The sequence below is a fragment of the Equus asinus genome, chromosome 28, assembly GCF_041296235.1.
Source record: "Equus asinus isolate D_3611 breed Donkey chromosome 28, EquAss-T2T_v2, whole genome shotgun sequence".
NCBI classification, from domain to species: domain Eukaryota; kingdom Metazoa; phylum Chordata; class Mammalia; order Perissodactyla; family Equidae; genus Equus; species Equus asinus.
In genome coordinates, this window is record NC_091817.1 from 46,279,509 (window position 1) to 46,296,360 (window position 16,852).

General features: G+C 47.0%; 2 protein-coding genes across 2 annotated transcripts in view; one reads left to right on the top strand and one right to left on the bottom strand.

Annotated features, from left to right (window-relative positions):
* The first annotated feature begins 62 nt into the window (after positions 1-62).
* DNAAF1 (dynein axonemal assembly factor 1) overlaps positions 63-16,852 on the top strand; it is a 19,930-nt gene continuing 3,140 nt past the window's right edge. The window contains exons 1-9 of the mRNA XM_014841883.3: positions 63-409; positions 2,836-2,971; positions 3,489-3,580; positions 5,172-5,393; positions 5,535-5,701; positions 8,445-8,566; positions 12,021-12,187; positions 13,868-14,131; positions 16,177-16,286. Of these exons, the coding sequence (XP_014697369.2) occupies positions 238-409; positions 2,836-2,971; positions 3,489-3,580; positions 5,172-5,393; positions 5,535-5,701; positions 8,445-8,566; positions 12,021-12,187; positions 13,868-14,131; positions 16,177-16,286 (1,452 nt within the window). The 5' untranslated portion in view covers positions 63-237. The remainder of the gene's footprint in view (positions 410-2,835; positions 2,972-3,488; positions 3,581-5,171; positions 5,394-5,534; positions 5,702-8,444; positions 8,567-12,020; positions 12,188-13,867; positions 14,132-16,176; positions 16,287-16,852) is intronic.
* Positions 14,109-16,852, bottom strand: part of TAF1C (TATA-box binding protein associated factor, RNA polymerase I subunit C) — a 15,540-nt gene continuing 12,796 nt past the window's right edge. The window contains exon 15 of the transcript XR_006521681.2: positions 14,109-14,245. The gene's annotated coding sequence lies outside the window, so the exon portion shown is untranslated. The remainder of the gene's footprint in view (positions 14,246-16,852) is intronic.

Sequence of the window (16,852 nt, forward strand, 5' to 3'; positions counted from 1 at the left end):
GGGCGGAGCAGTTGCGGGACCCGCCCCTGGCGTCCCGACGTGCGGGCCCGTCCGAGTGCGCGTGCGCGGCGGTTGCCGGGGCGACCCGGGAGGCGTTGGGCAGCCAACGACGTGGGCTGCAGTGGCCTGCGGGGAAGGAAAGAAAGCGGGGCCCATCTGGCGGGGCTGGGGTCCGTAGTGACCCCGCGGAGCCGGGCTCCCCACTGCTCTGGGGGGCTCGGTGTTTCCGGAGTAAACATGCACCCCGAGGTCTCGGAGCCGGTGGCGGACGGGGGAGCGGAGCAGGACTGCGCGCAGAAGCCGGTTGTGGAGCCGGGCGGGGAGCCGGGCGTGGAGCCGGGCGCAGATCTGGGCGCGGAGGAGTCGGCCGGTGACCACGGGAACGCAGGCCAAGGGGACCGCAAGGAAGGTGCAGACCACCGCCCCAGGGAGGAGAGGGGGGCGACGGGCTGCTCCCACAACACACCTGATCTTCACAGCCGGCGATAACAATAACAATAATAATAACAATAGCAGCCCCCGCTATTAAACGACGCGTGCGCAGCGCTCACCGCGTTTGAGCCATACGCCTGCCCTTTGTAGTAGGCCCTCCTCCCCCATTTCATGCAGACGAGGAAACTGAGGCTTAAAGGCTCCAAACAGATTACCCTCAGCCAGTTAATGACACAGTAGACTCACGCCTGGACGGCCTGACTCCGGAGGCCAAGCCCTTACCCAACACACCCTTCTCTACCCACCACCCCCCCAAGTTTTTAATGTTTTGAATTTATCCCCTTCCCACTATCGCCATGTCAGATCAAAAGCTCTCTCCCCGTCCAGCCTGCACGCTATGTCGGTGCAGGACATCCAGACCGAATTTGCAGCGTTCAGTCCAGTGCCTGACCCGTGGCAGAGGTTCTGGGGTCAGCGGTGACTCCTCACTAACGTTTCCTGGGATGGGCTGAGAAGACAGGCTTTAGCGTCTGCTGCCACTTGGCTTGGGGCCCTAAGGGAAACCTTTTAGTGACTAAAGAAACTGATTTATGTTTCAGTTTTTGAACTGAGTCAACAAACTTGAGCATCAACTGTCCGGGTGAGCCCCGTATAAGAAGCCGTAGGGAAGCTGTGTTGCTCTGTGGAAAGACACAGGCTTTGGAGGGTTCAACTCACAGAGATTGCAACTCTGCAACTTGCCAGCTTTATGGCTGTTGGCCCAGAGTTTACAAGCTCGCTCTGGGGCAGTCTCCTGGTCTGCCGAGTAGCGATAATTATACAGGGATAATTATAGAGTTTCTGGCATACAGTGGGCCATTAATAAATGGTAGCTCTTGCTATGAATGTAATCAATCAATTACTGTGTATACTGAGCACCTCTTCTTTATTTCTTCCACAAACCTTTTTTTGTTGCCTCTCGTGGCTGGGCATTGTATGCAGTGTGAAATGGGAAAGTGTAAGGCGCAGGCCCACACACAGTGTTTAATCTCGTTCAGTAGACCACACAAACACACAGAAAACAGCAACCAGCAGCCCTTAAGATTAAGTGCATTTGGACTGGCCAATTTTGACTGACCTTTAAAAGAATTAAGTGCACTTGAATGTGCTCATTTTCTTTTTACCAAAGATATTTCCACCGTTTTGGTTTCTTTTTGTGTGTTTTGTTTTTGTTTTGAGGAAGATTAGCCCTGAGCTAACATCTGCCACCAATCCTCCTCTTTTTACTGAGGAAGACTGGCCCTGAGCTAACATCTGTGCCCATCTTCCTCTACTTTGTATGTTAGCGGACGCCTACCACAGTATGGCTTGACAAGTGGTGCATAGGTCCCCACCAGCAAACCCCAGGCTGCCGAAGGGAAACATGTGAACTTAACCACTACGCCACTGAGCCGGACCCTTGTGTATGTGTGTTTTTTAAAGAACCTTTAGTTTTTTGGGGTTTTTTTGAGGAAGATTAGCCCTGAGCTAACATCTGCTGCCAATACTCCTCTTTTTGCTGAGGAAGGCTGGCCCTGAGCTAACGTTTGTGCCCATCTTCCTCTGCTTTCTATGTGGGACGCCTGCCACAGCATGGCTTGATAAGTGGTGCCATGTCCGCACCCAGGATCCGAACTGGCGAACCCCAGGCCGCCAAAATGGAACGTGCAAACTTAACCACTGCGCCACGAGGCTGGCCCCCAAGAACTTTTTTAAAAGAACAGATAATGTTATAAGAAACATCCGTGTATCACCACCAAGAATTGAAAATGATTAATATTGTTATCATATTTACTTGAAGTCTTTTTTTTAATTAAAGAAATAAAACATTTCAGATAAATTTGATGTTCCTTTTGCCCCCTCATTCCTAGTTCCATTCTCTTCTCCCCTTCTCCAGAATTTTGTATGGATTCTTCCAATCACTTCTCTCACTATATACATTATGTGTCCTTAAACAAAGCATAGCATTGATTTGTGTACTTGTAATATATATAAATGGTATCCTGTGCTTATTATGAAACTTGTTTTTTCATTCCATATGTTTCTGAGAATTATCCATGTTGATTGGGGTAGCTCTGATACGTTCCTTCCCACGGGAGAATAATAATTCATTGTTTCATTTAACCAGTCCCTGTGGATGCACATTTGCATTGTTAACAGTTTTTGACTGTTAAAGGATCGCAGACATGAATCTTCTGTGCCTGTACAAGAGCCTCTATAGAGGATCTACTTAGTACTTATCAACGCCTGAAAAACTGTTACACATTTAAAGAGTGCTGGTGTTCCAGACTAAAAGCACACAGTGACTGATCAAGTTGAAATTGGGGGGATTTTTTTTTTTTTTACCTTTCTTCATCTCTATAGAACCAGTCTCTTATTTTACAGAAACTAACGATCCTAAGGAAACAAATGCGGGTCCTTCTGACACAGCCTACCAAAATGAGCAGAATCAGAGTGGAGACAGCAGGTCAGACGGCTGCTTAGCAAACCAAAGAGATGACAAGGAAGATCGCGGCCCCAGGTCTGTGGGCATGCTGCTGCCATTTATAAGCACACATTTACTGAGTCGGGTAGAGGTGTGAGCACCCCTTTGTACAGACAAGGAAACTGAGGCTCATGGAGATGAAATAGTGTCCCAGTGTCTGAGAATTAGCAGTGGAGTAAGGACGGTGCTGCCTCTGGCACCACTGACCGCAGTCTGCCCAACTTTGATGCCAGACCTGGAGAGAGAAACATCAGTAGCTCCTGATGACACTATTAAAAGTATTTTTATGAGAACATACATTGCAATTTTTAAGAATACTGAAAGTAACAAATATTGGACGAGGCCCTGAAAACTACACACACACGCAAAAATGAAGAACTTAAAATAGTTATCAGGCATATGTGATGCTGTGGAACTTGGGGAAGGAATGGATATGGTAAAGAATTTTTGGAATTCTTTTCTAAATTTCTAAGTTCTTTTCTAAACTCTAAAGAATTTTTGGAAACAGCTGACAAGTTGAAATACATTTCTTGTTCATGTTTTCGTTCAACAGAATGACTAAAAGTTTCCTGCAAAAACTCTGCAAGCAACACAAGCTGTACCTTACCCCAGCACTGAATGACACGTTGTATTTACACTTTAAAGGTCAGGATCTGGGAATGGAGATGGCTCGTGATGGGTGGAAAGACTCTAATGGGATAAAAAAAAATTACTTGCAGGCATCATCTGGAGTTCCCAAATCATATTTAAGTATAAATTTCAGAATTTAGTGGAGATTTATGGAAAAGCAGTAATATTTCTTTGAAAAAAAAGTCTTACCTAACCAGAGTTCATAAAGGGGGCCACTGTGACTCTTTGCACACAAGGGAAACACTTTGCCATCTTTTATTTTCATTTTCTAAAGGACTCATGGTTTTTCAGACCACAGGCTAGTTGTAAAGAGTTTGGGCTTGGGAGGGACGTGCTGTGAAGAACTGAAGACTAGTGTAGAAAACAGAAGATGAGGGTGACTCAGAGCGCAGAGGCGTGAACAGCGGCATCCCCAAAGGCTCAGGGTTGGTGTCCAGTATCACATAAACTCACACTCAGGTTCATAGACAGGGCTGTTCCTACCGGGAGTCAAGAAGAGTGACACTCGGGGTTGAATGTGGGCTGGCCCGCCTGCTCCATCAGCGGTTTATGTGTTCGTTCGTGTAGTCAGGCAATGTTTGCTGAGTGCCTTCTGGTGCCTGGCACCGTGCCCAGTGCTGGAAACACAGAGATGGATGTGGCAGAGATGCCTCTGGGGTCCTGGGGGACGGGCAGCCACTGGGATGAGTGCTGTGCCCAGGGAGGGACTTGAAGGGCTCCGGCAGCACAAATTCCTTAAAGGTTGGGAACGACTCCTAACTGGTCTCCTCGCCTCCATGTTTCCCCCTCCAAAATCCTCCACCCAACGTCTAGGCGTAGTGGTGAATAAGACGACTTAGGAGGGCAGATCCCAGGGGACCAGTGGGTGAGACGGAGTAGGAAGAGTCAGAGAGGTGGAAGAGCTGAGAGAGAGCTGGGCCTCTGTGATCTAGTGCTGTGTAATAAAGTATCCCCAAACTCTTTATCTCTCACTGTTTCCGAGGGCCAGGAATCTGGGGGTGACTTGGCCGGGTGGCTCTGGCTCAGAGTCTCTCAGGAGGGTGCAGTCAAGCTGTCAACTGTTTGTTTTCCTGACCTTAAATTCGGCTCATAAAACTAAAAAATAAAATAAAACAAGACCCGCAGTTTGCACCAGCTTCAGGCTTAGCTGGATCCTGGTGCTCATTGTATACCTCCATGAGGCTGTTTCTCTCCATCTCTTGGCCCTGCTTTGCTCTGGTTCTTTTCAGGCTGGTCACCCCTCACCTCCACTCACTCCCAGCCATGAAGGGAAGGTGGCTGCTGCAGCTCTATGCTCCGCCTTACCAGGCTGGCAATTCCAGCAGAAAGACTGCCTCCTTCCAACGGAGCCAGCCGACTCCCCAGGATTCATCAAAGTTGGCCTCATTTGACTAAGTGTGACCAGCCCGGAATGAATCATCGTGACTCTGACTGGCCACCAGAGAGCCATGGGATAGTACCAGGAGAGGGATGTTCCTCAAAGAAACAGTGGCAGTGGTGTTACTAGAGGAGGGAGGTGTGAATGTTAGGCAGGCAGGCAAAAACAAGGGTGACCCCTGTGCCCCTGAGTGTGTGGGAGCTTAAGGGAGCCCTTCCCCCTCACTAGGTTTCGATCGCATCGAGAACTTGGAAGAGTACACGGGGCTGCGTTGTCTCTGGCTGGAGTGCAATGGAATACAGAAAATCGAGAACCTGGAGGCCCAGACGGAACTGCGCTGCCTCTTCCTGCAAGTGAACTTGCTTCACAAAATCGAGAACCTGGACCCTCTGCAGAAACTGGACGCTCTGAACCTCAGCAACAATTACATCAAGACCATCGAAAACCTCTGTGAGAATGCTCCACCGGGGGTCTTTCTAGATGCCATTACGTCCCCCACTTGCCCCTGGGGGAGGTTTAGAAATTTATATTATGTGCGAGAAACATTTTTATACCGTTTTGTTGCCTACCTCTGCTGACCTCCCCTTCCAGCCTGTCTGCCAGTCCTGAACACGCTCCAGATGGCCCACAATCACTTAGAGACGGTGGAAGACATTCAGCATCTGAAGGAGTGTTTGAAACTCTGCGTCCTTGACCTTTCCCACAATAAGCTGAGCGATCCCGAGATCCTGAGCATTCTGGAGAGCATGCCCAATTTGGTAAGACACACGCACACAACTTGCATTGTATTAGGCTCTTTAGCTGTCAAATCTCTTTTCTCTTTACCCTCCTTCCTTCCTTCTTCCTTCCCTCCTTTCTTCTTGCCTTCTTTCCTTCTTTCTCACTCTTTTCCTCTCTGTATTCTTAGCTGGATTATCTTGAAAAGTCAGGGGCCATATCGTTTCACCCACAAATATTTCAGTGTATCTCTGACAGATAAGGACTATTTTTTAAAGCACAATTACAACACTATTATATCTAAAATATTATAATAACTATATTTAATACCCAGTCCACGTTCAGTTTTCCCCTTTTGTCTCAAAAATGTGTTTTGCCTGTTGGGTTGTTGAAGTCCAACCAGATCTGCACATCATGTTTGGGTCACTTGTCACTCAGATGTCTCCTGATCTGCAACATTCCCCTTCTCTGTTCCCCCGCCCCCCCCACCCATTAATCTGTCTTAGAATCCGGGTCCTCCCTCTGGGGGTTCGCCACATTCTGGATGTGGTCAGTGTCATCCTCATGGTGTCATTTCACATGTTCTGCTATACTCAGTATTTCTTGTAAAATGATGATGGAGCCAGAGGCTTGATCAGATGCAGGTTCAATATTTCACTTTGGGGTGTGCTTTGGTTCACACCACAGGACACGTAACGTCTGGTGGCCTCTCTTGTTACTTTCAGAGTGATCAGTGGACTCAGGTATTTCAGCCTGATCCAGTCGTGATGAAGTTCCCCGTCGATCTTTCTCCACTCGTTTCAGCAGCCACTGATGAACACTGCCTCTGCGCGTTATTTCATTAGCAATCACAAATGACCACCTTCTAATTCTCCTATTCCTTCTGCATTTATAGCTGGAGTGCTTCTACAAAGAAGAACTTTCCCTCATCAACTAGCGGTGCCCTAATATATAGTTCAAACTGAAAAGGCCAAGATAAATGTCTGGTTCTTCCCTTTTATTTATCAATTTTCAGAAAACTGAATCAAGAACCTTGGAGCCTCTAATAGGGACAAAGAAGTGTTTTTCATTTTCAAGATCATTATGAACTCATGGAATTATATACACAGTGCTTGGTATGGTTTACCCCCTGTTGTCATTTTAACGTTGAATGTTCACATGGTCCCATCTTCTGGCCTGTGTGCAACCCCTCCAAACGGCTCCTGTGTCCTTTCGACTCGACTCCAGTGGCCTTTGGTGGCTTCCTTGCTCTTTATTATGTGTGTATGTATTATAAATAGTACACAAAACCCTTGAGTTCACTGTTTACTGCTTAGGACATGGATAAGTAAAGAAAAAGTGTGTCAGTTTAAAGAAAAATAGTAAGCAAATCATAGTTCAGGAGTAAGTTGCAGAGCGAACCGTCAAGAAGGACTAGTTTAGAAATGCCGGCACATGGCAATGATGCGAAGCTGTGTTATATCATAATACTTGTCCTTTCTTTCTTTCTTTTTTTTTTTTTTTGCTTGGCTGCCATAACAAAGTACTACAGACTGGGTCACTTAAACAACAGAAATTTATTTTCTAATGATTCTAGAGTTTAGAAGTCCAAGATCAAGGTGTCAGTAGGGTTGGTTCCTTCCGAGGCCTCTCTCGTTGGCGTGTAGATGGCCGTCTGCTCCCTGTGTCCTCACACGGTTGTCCCTCTGTGCATGTCTGTGTCCTAGTCTCCTCTTCTTATCAGGACGCCAGTCATATTGCATTAGGGCCCACCCTAGAGACCTCATTTAATCTTAATTACCTCCTTAAAGGCCCATCTCCAAATACAGTCACATTCTGAGGTGCTAGGACTGGACCATATGAATTTTAGAGGGGCACAGCTCAGCCCAGAGCAGAAGCAGTCTGCCTTACAGTTTTTTAATGATGGTTTTAAAATTCGCCACACACCACACACCCCTTTAGTGCCTGCCCCTGGGACACACTGCTCCCACCACCCCAGCCCCCCCAGGACAGGTCACTTGAAAATATAACAAGAGTGGTGAAGGTGGTACGAGAATGAAGTTTGGGAAATGCTAAACTAACTAGTTTATAATATATTTATTTTCTCCAACAACAAAAACCACTTCAGATATGCAAAGTATTTCATCAGTTTGACTTTAAATGGTTCACCCACACATCACTTAGTGGTCACCTTCTTTGAGTTTCATAGGCAGGAGAGGAGGTGACGGTATTTAAAGATAGGGGTGGCACACTGGCACCACTGCATCCCTTTCTCTTTCCTGGTCCCAACTTGACATCCAGGAGATCTGTCGGCCTGGCGAGATAGGCCCTCGTAGTGGGTAAGCAGGCACTTTCCATCCTTTTCCCTGAGTCATTGCTTCTTATCTGTCTAGCCGCCGTGTACGTTTTCTTAAAATGGGTCCTGGCTGGGAAGGAGAGAACAATCAATGAGACTGAGATTAATTTCGGTAAAAGAGGTGGGTGAGCAAAATGGATGTAATCACTGCACTGGGAAACGGCCTCTGGAAAGGTTTTCCGATGTTGTTCTGGAAGGACAATGAGACTGAGGATCTGAAGTTCGAGCAGAAGAAAGGGCCACCCAATAATTAGGACAGTTCCGATGGCACAAAGACAGTGAAAACCTTCTGGCTTTTCGTATAAAGTCGTCAGGACATGATTGTGACACTTCCTTTGCGCTTAAGGAAATACATTTTGTTTATTTATTCTTAGAGCACAGCACATGTGAAATATTTGAATCACATCCATATTTTAGTAATTAATTTGGTTCTGCCTGTGTGCTTACAGCGAGTACTGAATTTGATGGGAAACCCAGTTATTAGGCAGATTCCTAACTATCGAAGGACAGTCACTGTTCGACTGAAACACCTAACATACCTGGACGATAGACCAGTCTTCCCAAAGGACAGGTAAGAAGAGAAAGCCTTTTGATCGCATTCGAAAATGTAATAGTTGAGCATGCTTAATAGTAAACATTTTTAAGATTCTGACTTTTGAGCGTTTTCATACATCATTAAATATTCATTGGAAACAAGTTTAATGGCTATGTCATTGTCCATAATAGGACATTCCCTTTTTTGGACACTTATTCATAGATTTTTCATAATCCTTTGATAACTATCCTTGCATATAAGTCTCTGACCTTGTTGCTGATTATTTCCTTGGGACGGAATTCTAGGAGTTGTGTTATTGGATTAAAGAATGTGGCTTGAGCCTTTTTAAAGATGCTTATAAATATTTTTTAATTGTTTTTGAGAAAGTTTGTAACAATTTATAACTTCACCAGACATAGGCATGTAAAAGAAACCTTTGCCAAGTTAACTGATGAGTGAAGATGTTATCTCGTTTTAAATTTGCGTTTTTGGATAACTGATGAGGTTGGTCATTTTTACCATCTTTGTGAAACGTTTATCTTTCCTCCTCTATGACACTCCATTCATGATTCCCTCCCAGTTGCCTTTTGGGGGGCTTTTTCCTATTGATTCATAAGAACTCTTTTTATATTAGGAATATTGAACCTGGACTGCCATGTGTGTTGTCACTACTTTTATCCGTGTTTTTAATTTACCTTTTAATTTAGGTCACTATTCATCCTAACTTAGAATAAAGCCTCAGTAATATGAACTGCTTGAAGGGGAATTTTGAATTATACAGCATTTAAAAAGAAATGTAGCTGGTAATATATTTTTAACTCACAAATTTAAGTCAGACTCACAAATATTTCAGAAATGAGAGCTTCTGTTCCAACTAGGTGAGAAAGCAAGAAGACCTGCTTCTGGGAAGTTGGCAGAGCCGCACCCAGTTCCCTGGGTATCTGGCCCTGGGGGTGGCAGGGGCCAGCGAGTGGGCCAGCATACTCATTTCAAATTCCAGCTCTGCAGCCTGGGGTTATGTTCCCTTGGGTGGGCTCGCTAACCTTTGAGCCTCACATTCCTCATCTGTAAAGTGGGGACAACAGTTGCTGTCAGAGTCCTTGTGAGTACCTGTGAGTAACATGTGGGCTTGTTACTCACAGGCTCATAGGAGGAGTGAGCCAATGGGAGTGGCTGGCACTGGGGCAGTGCTGACCAGCAGGAAGGGTAAACAGGGATATGAGCCGGACACTTCGCAACGAGGCCCACTGCCTTTTATAGTATCGCACGACTCCAGTTCAGAAGTCAGACTCAGCTGGGCTTGGACCTCATTCCACCACTCACTAGCTGTCCCACGCTGGGCACTCGCTGTTCTTCCTGCCTGGGATGTTCTTCACAGGTGTTTGGAGGTGTCTGCTCACCTGTCATCTTATTGAGATCTCCATGACCGAAAACCGTATCTAAGGAGTACCTTTTCCACCTGATTTCTCTCCTTAGACTCACCAGTCTCTGATCTGTATTTGCTTCCTTGTTTAGAGTCTGTCTTCCCCATCAAGGGGCAGCTCTAACAGAGCGAGCCACGTCATCTCTTACGTGACCTGCTGTATCCCCAGCCGCTAGAGTAGCGCCTGGCACGTGTCTGCTGGATGAATGCTCCTAGATAAAAGGGTCTCAGGCTTTCCCACTGATGTGCTAAGTGGACCTGAGCACAGTTTATTCTTTTTGGCATCTTCTGTCTTGGTGACTTGTGGTCTCCTTCTGCTAGAGTATCCGCTGCAAAACTCTGTCTCACAGGTTCCAAATACCTTCTGTACCTTTGGTTTTCCCAGCAGGGATTGCCTTCCTCTCTCTAAAGTTAAGCCTCATATTTTTAAACTAGACTTTTAAATATATATATATACACATACATATATAACAGCTTTATTGACATATAATTCATATATAAGTCATCCACTTAAAGTGTATAATGCATGGCTATTCACAGAATTGTGCAACCATCGTCACAGCAATTCTAGAGTATTTTCACCACCCCACAAAGGAACCCTTACCCACTAGCAGTCACTCCCCCTCTCCCCACCAGCCCCTGGCAACCACAAATCTACTTTCTGTCGGTATGGATTTGCCTGTTCTGGACGTTTCGTGTAAATGGACTCACACAGTATGTGGCCTTTTGTGTCGGGCTTCCTTCCCTCAGTGTGACGTTTCCAAGGCCCATCTGTGTTACAGCCTGTGTCGGAGCTTCACTTCTTTAACTGCAAAATAATATTCCATTTGGCTACGTCACATTTTACTTACCCATCAGTTGATGGGCATGTGTGTTGTTTCCACGTTTTCGTTATTATGAATAAAGCTGCTCTGGTTATCATGAACATTCACGTGCAGGTTTTGTGGGGACACATGTTTTCAGCTCATTTGGGTAAATAATTAGGAGGGTGGTTTTGAGATCATACGGTGAGGTTATGTTCAGCTTTGTAATTGCCAAAGTGTCTTGCAATGTGGCTGTGCCATCCTGCACCCCCCCAGCAGTCAGTGCGAGTTCCTGTTGCTCCACATCCCAGCCCGGCACCTGCTGCTGACAGTGTTTTGGATTTTAATTTAGCATTCTAATAGGCATTATGGTACCTTGTGGCTTTAATTTGCAATTCCCTAATGTCGTAGCGTGTTGAGCTTCTTCGCCATCTGCCTGTCTTCTTTGGTGAGGTGTTCAGATCCTTGGCCCACTTTTTAATCATGTTGTCTGGTTCTTTTTATTTTTGAGTTTTAATAGTTGTTTGTTTGTTTGTTTTGGATACAAGCCTTTTATCGGTTCTCTTTCTCGCAAATATTTTCTCCAGTCTGTGGCTGGTCTTCTTCTTTTAAACTTTGCCCATTTTTAAGTTGTGTTGTCTTTGTATTAATGAATTATAAGAGTTTTTTATATATTCTAGATACAAGTCCCTTATCAGCTATATGATTTGCAAAAATCTTCCCACATTCTGTGGGTTGTCTTTTTACTTTATTTATGGCATTCTTGCACTCCAAACACTTTTAATTTGGATATAGTCCGATTTATTTTTTCTTTTGTTGCTTGTGTTTTTGGCATCATATCTAGATGGCTTTGCAAACCATTAGACTTTATTATTTATTTATTTTGCTGAGGAAGATTCACCCTGAGCTACCATCTGTGTCAGTCTTCCTCTATTTTGTATGTGGGACTCCACCACAGCATGGCTGTTAATGAGTAGTGTAGGTCTGCATCTGGGAACTGAACCTGGGCCACCGAAGCAAAGCACGCAGAACTTAACCATCATGGGTTAACTTCACCAGCCAGGGGCCAGCCCCCTAGACTTTAAAGATTAAAATGTACACGTGTTAACTTTTATCCTTGCAGTCACATGTCCTATGTGCCTTTAGTTTGATTTTGGGGAAAATGAGCAAGTTTGATCAGAGAGTATATGTTTCGAATTTACTTTTCACCTGTGAAAATTCAAACCTCCCTGATTTCTGTTTCTTTATTTATCCTTCTAAACAGAGCTTGTGCAGAGGCCTGGGCTAGGGGAGGGTACGCAGCTGAGAAAGAAGAGAGACAGCAGTGGGAGAGCAGAGAGCAGAAGAAGATCAGAGACAGCATCGAAGCCTTAGCGATGCTCAAGCAGCAGGCTGAGGAGAGAAGACGACAGAAAGCAAGCCAAGAGAAAGGTATGCGCTCCAGATAGAAGGAGCAGCCAGAGCTCGAACTCGTCTTTCCTCTCTGGGATTTGTGTGTGTGTGTGTGTGTTTGACTATTTGCTCACATACCTGTGGATCCATCTGTACTTAGCCTCAGCCACCTGCCAGGAACAGGGAAGAGCCCTAACAATTACGTGCAGTTTCAAACTGCTTTTAGAAATTAAAACACAATTTGTTAAAATGGCCTCAGTTTTCCAAAATAAATGACGTATTAGTTTTCTATGACTGCCATAACAAATTACCATAAATTTAAGAGCTTAAAACAACACAAATTTATTATCTTACCACAGTTCTGTAGGTAAGAAGTCGACACGTGTCTCACTGGGCTAAAATCAAGGCGTCAGCAGGGCTATTTTCCTTCTGAAGGCGCAAGGGGAAAATGCTTCCATGTCTTTTCCAGCTTCTAGAGGCCGCCTGCATTCCTTGGCTTATGGAGCCTCCCTCCCTCTTCAAGCCCAATGGGACAGCACCTTCAAATCTTTCTCTAGCTCTGGCACCCCTGCTTTCCTCTTTTAAGGATCCTGTCACACACTGAGCCCACCCAGATAATCCAGGATCATCTCCCCATCTCAAGATTCTTAATCTTAATCACACCTGCAAAGTCCTTTTTGCCATGTGAGGTCACATATTCTGGGACTGGGATGTGGGCATCTTTGTGGGGCCATTATTCTGTCTACCACAGATGTGTCTTATGACTTCATGTCGAAGCGATATGGCATTGTACTGATTTCCTAAGTACCACAGCCGGTGCCATTAACAGCAGTAAAAGCAGTGAGCATGTACACTGGGGCTCAGTCAGCACCCTTGATGCCTTCTTTCAATCAGAGGGTTATGGTAATCTTGATTTTTTCATTGTTATTAAGATTTTTCATTACTACAATTGTCCTTTTAAATCTAACATTTTTCTGCACACAGAAAGGTCTCTCTGCCCATATGGGGGGCCTTTATAAATAAATAGAACTCTGCACACAACCCTTGGGGGCAAGCTCTTCTACACAGGTGGAGCAGCGTGCAGACACTGTCACAGATTCGGAGAGAGTGAGAGGGTACGGTTCCGCCTCCTCCAAGGAGCCCCCAGTTTCCCTGGGGAGGCAAAGAGGAGGCCCAGATACCCAGGTTTGGAATTAAGCTGTAAACTGGGAAGTCTTATAAGGTTGCCTGGGTTGGGTGAGATCATATCAAGAAGGGCCTTGAAAACTAGCCTTGACCTGGAAGGTGGCAGGAAGTCGTGGGTTATGAAGAAGATGGCCACTGTGGAAGCGATGTTGGTGGCAGGAGCTTGAGGCAGGGGTGATAGAGGATAAATGCGAGGGTACAGGGTGGTCCTGCACTTGGGGAGCCAGGCAGGCAGCTGCAGCCCCCCTGTTGGAGAGAGACCTTGTGTGCGAATCTCCATGGGAAAGCATGGAGGCCCCTGACCTTTTTTTTAATTGAGATGAAATTCACACAACCTAAAACTAACATTTTAAAGTGGCAGTTAGTACATTTACAACATTGTGCAACCACCACTGTTAAGCAGTTCTTTACTGCATCTCTGACAGCTTCCCCAGTGCTCAGTCTCAGCAGTTTGCTGGTGTCCCCAAGAGATGTGCAGACACCCTTGTCCTCCCAGGACGGTGCCCAGTTCACCTTTGGACTTCTCTTGTTCAGGGGAATTGCCACCTGACAACGTGGAGAACGTGGATGCTGGTAAGGAGGGGAAGGAAGAGCCTGGCGAGGATGGAGAGAGGCGGCAGAAAATGGAGCTGTTTGTCAAGGAAAGCTTCGAGGCCAAGGATGAACTCTTCCCGGAAGAGTCGAGTCTCCTGGAGGAGCTGCCTGCGGATGTCAAGGGAGAGACTGAAGGCCCAGAGCCAGGAGGGGCACCCCCAGCTGAGGCCCCTATGCCGGCAGCCGTTGGAGCTGCCTGGGAAGGTAACAATACTGCGGACAGCACAGGTGCTGGCCCTGGTGGCTCTGGCAGGAACCGCTGCCTCCGGGTCAGCGTCTGTGCCCCCCGGGGCTGGCTTCCACTTCGGATCACTGTGTCTGTAAGATAAAACACGCACGTCGGCTCATTATCTAGAGCAGCTGCCCACAGAACTGTGACGGGAGCCGCGATTACATTTTCTAGCAGTCACATTAAACAAAGTAAAAAGCAGCGGGCAAAACTACTAACAGTATATTTTATTTAACCTGAAATATCTAAAATACAATAATTTAAGTCAATATAAAATTATTAATGAGACGCTTTACTTTTTTTTGCGCTAAGTCTTCAAAATCCGGCACATCTCAGTAATTCGGATGCTAACTTTTCAAAGGCTAAAGTGAAATATACTCCTACTAAAAGAAGCGAGTTGTTTTAAACTGCTTCAGTATTTAAATTTATTAAAAATGAACACATGTACGGCTCAGTAGCCGTCTGCGGCTCTGGGTACCGTAGTGGATGATGCAGATCTAGAGAAAGAAGCCCCCAGCAGGGTCTAGCCAAGTTCCTCGGGTCCTGCCGACCAACAGATAAACCCAGGACTGCCCGGGATGCCGCAGTGGTGGCTGTGGCTGGTGGGGCTGAGCCCAGGCCTGGAACAGGCCCGTCCACAGGGCCTTGGGAGACGGGAAACATTCTGTCTCCAGCCTGAGCAGCATTGGAGGTCTGTCTGGGAGTTGAGCTGGTCTGGCCCAGAACAGAAGGTCCCCCACAGCGAAGGTCCCTACTGTCTGAGAGAAGGACCCCTGGTCTCCAGGCCAAGGAGGCCAGCCAGAGGGTAAGGGCTACACCCAGGGCGCCAGGAATGTGTGACTATTCTTTCCAGCGAAAGGATGTGGACAGAGCAGACCATCCTCGACGATTAGCCCAAGAGAGCCCTATTTTAATTAATCTTCAAGATCATGCTGGCTCCATCCCACTCCCCACCTCCAAATAGTGCTCCATTAGTCATTTGGATTTATTATCCCCTGCTTTTGTTCAGTAATATCTGAAAAATCTATCTCAGAGCCTAGAGTCTTTAACAAAATGTATGTGGGAAATAAAAACAACCTTAGGAAGGGGGCGTAGGGAGATTGACTGTGTCTCTGGTGGCTAGAGGGGAAGCAGAGTGTGGTCGTAATTAGAAGTACTGAGTTCAAGAAGCCATGGGGCAGCCAAGTGGAGAAGACCACGGGAACTGGGCCTTGTGAGCAAAGGTCAAGAGGGGCCAGGCCACCTCGGGGCCTGGGGTCAGCCACAAGAGCCACCACGGAAGTCCTCTGCCCCCTTCCTTGTTTCATTCTAAATTGGTGCCCCAGGGTGGCATGGCCAGCACTCAGGGTGGACACATTGAACCTATGTGTGATCAGAAGAGTTGGGCCACTAACCTCTAACATCCTAATGGAATCCATGAGAGTGAAGAGAAAGCGGAGAACAGGACCCGAGGTACAGCCGTGGGAACCTTGAAGAGGGGGGCCTGGAGGAAGAAGCCTGTCTCGATTCCACATCCCCAGGCAACCTTGAGCTTGTTGGACAGGTGTCCCTGACACTGGTGCAGTGGGAGGGGCGTGTGCCCTGCCAGGACCAGGCAGCCCGGGGCGGGGAGCTGAGCCCTCCCAGACACGGCTGTGGAACGTGAGTCTCCCGCTGGCCTCTTCTCCATCTCCCAAGTTGGCCTTTGAGGCCATTGGCTTTTTTGGTCTCCTTGCCCATCCATCGTGCCTTTTCCAAGGTTCCTGTGCATTCTGCATCCAGCCCTGGCTGGTACTTTCAGCTCATTTGTCATCTCCAGGTTACAGAAAGGGGGCAGCTCTTTCTTCTCCTTTCTTAGTAGCTATAAGCCTGCCCTAAGCTGGACTCCCACGACTTCTGCCATAGGGGCTGGCCTTTCAGACCTGAGGAGGGTTTTGTCCTTTCTCTGCTCCTGGAACCCATCTTAACCTTGGCTTGTCGACCTCACCACTACGTGTAAAAGTAACTCCAGAGTTGTTAACTCTTTGTTGTTGTTCCTTAGAATCGATGCCCCAGATCGTGGCCCCTGCGGGCGCCTCAGATACAGAACTCAATGGAGCTGAAGACGTGGGGACCCTCAGCCTGGAGACGGAGGTGCAGCACTTCATCGACGTATGTACTTGCTGCATCGGGAGATGAGTGTCTGCCTTACCGGCGGTATCAGCTCAGATACAAACTGCAAAATCCTCACCGCCCGCAGTGTGGGCCCCGACTGGCAGGCTGGGTAGCCCCTGGAGCGGTTAGAACGCAGACCTCCCGGCCACGCTCTGCTAAGCCCGCCCAGTGGTTCACAGCTGTGCGCACTCAAGTCTGAGAAGAGCCGGCCCAGTGATGCCCTTGAACTGTATCTGCAAAGCCCTGATTTGTTTTCCCCGAAGTTGTTACACTGCACAGCCATTCTGTCTAGCTGGCCCTACACGAAATGGTTGAGAAAGTCACATTTTGTCATCCGAGCCTTAATCCTCCTTGGACAGCCGCCCAGGAGCGGCTAACGCCATCTTCCTGTGCTGCCACTGCTCCGGCTTCCTGACGTGATTGTCCAGTGTCTGTCCCCCGGGGCTGCCTCACCTTGTGTTGGGGCCGCCTCCCTTGTTAGCTGAACCAGCGTCTCATTGCTAACTTCACAATTGCACGTGGATCAATAAGAGTTAAACTGAGCCTGGTCAATTTTCAGAGCA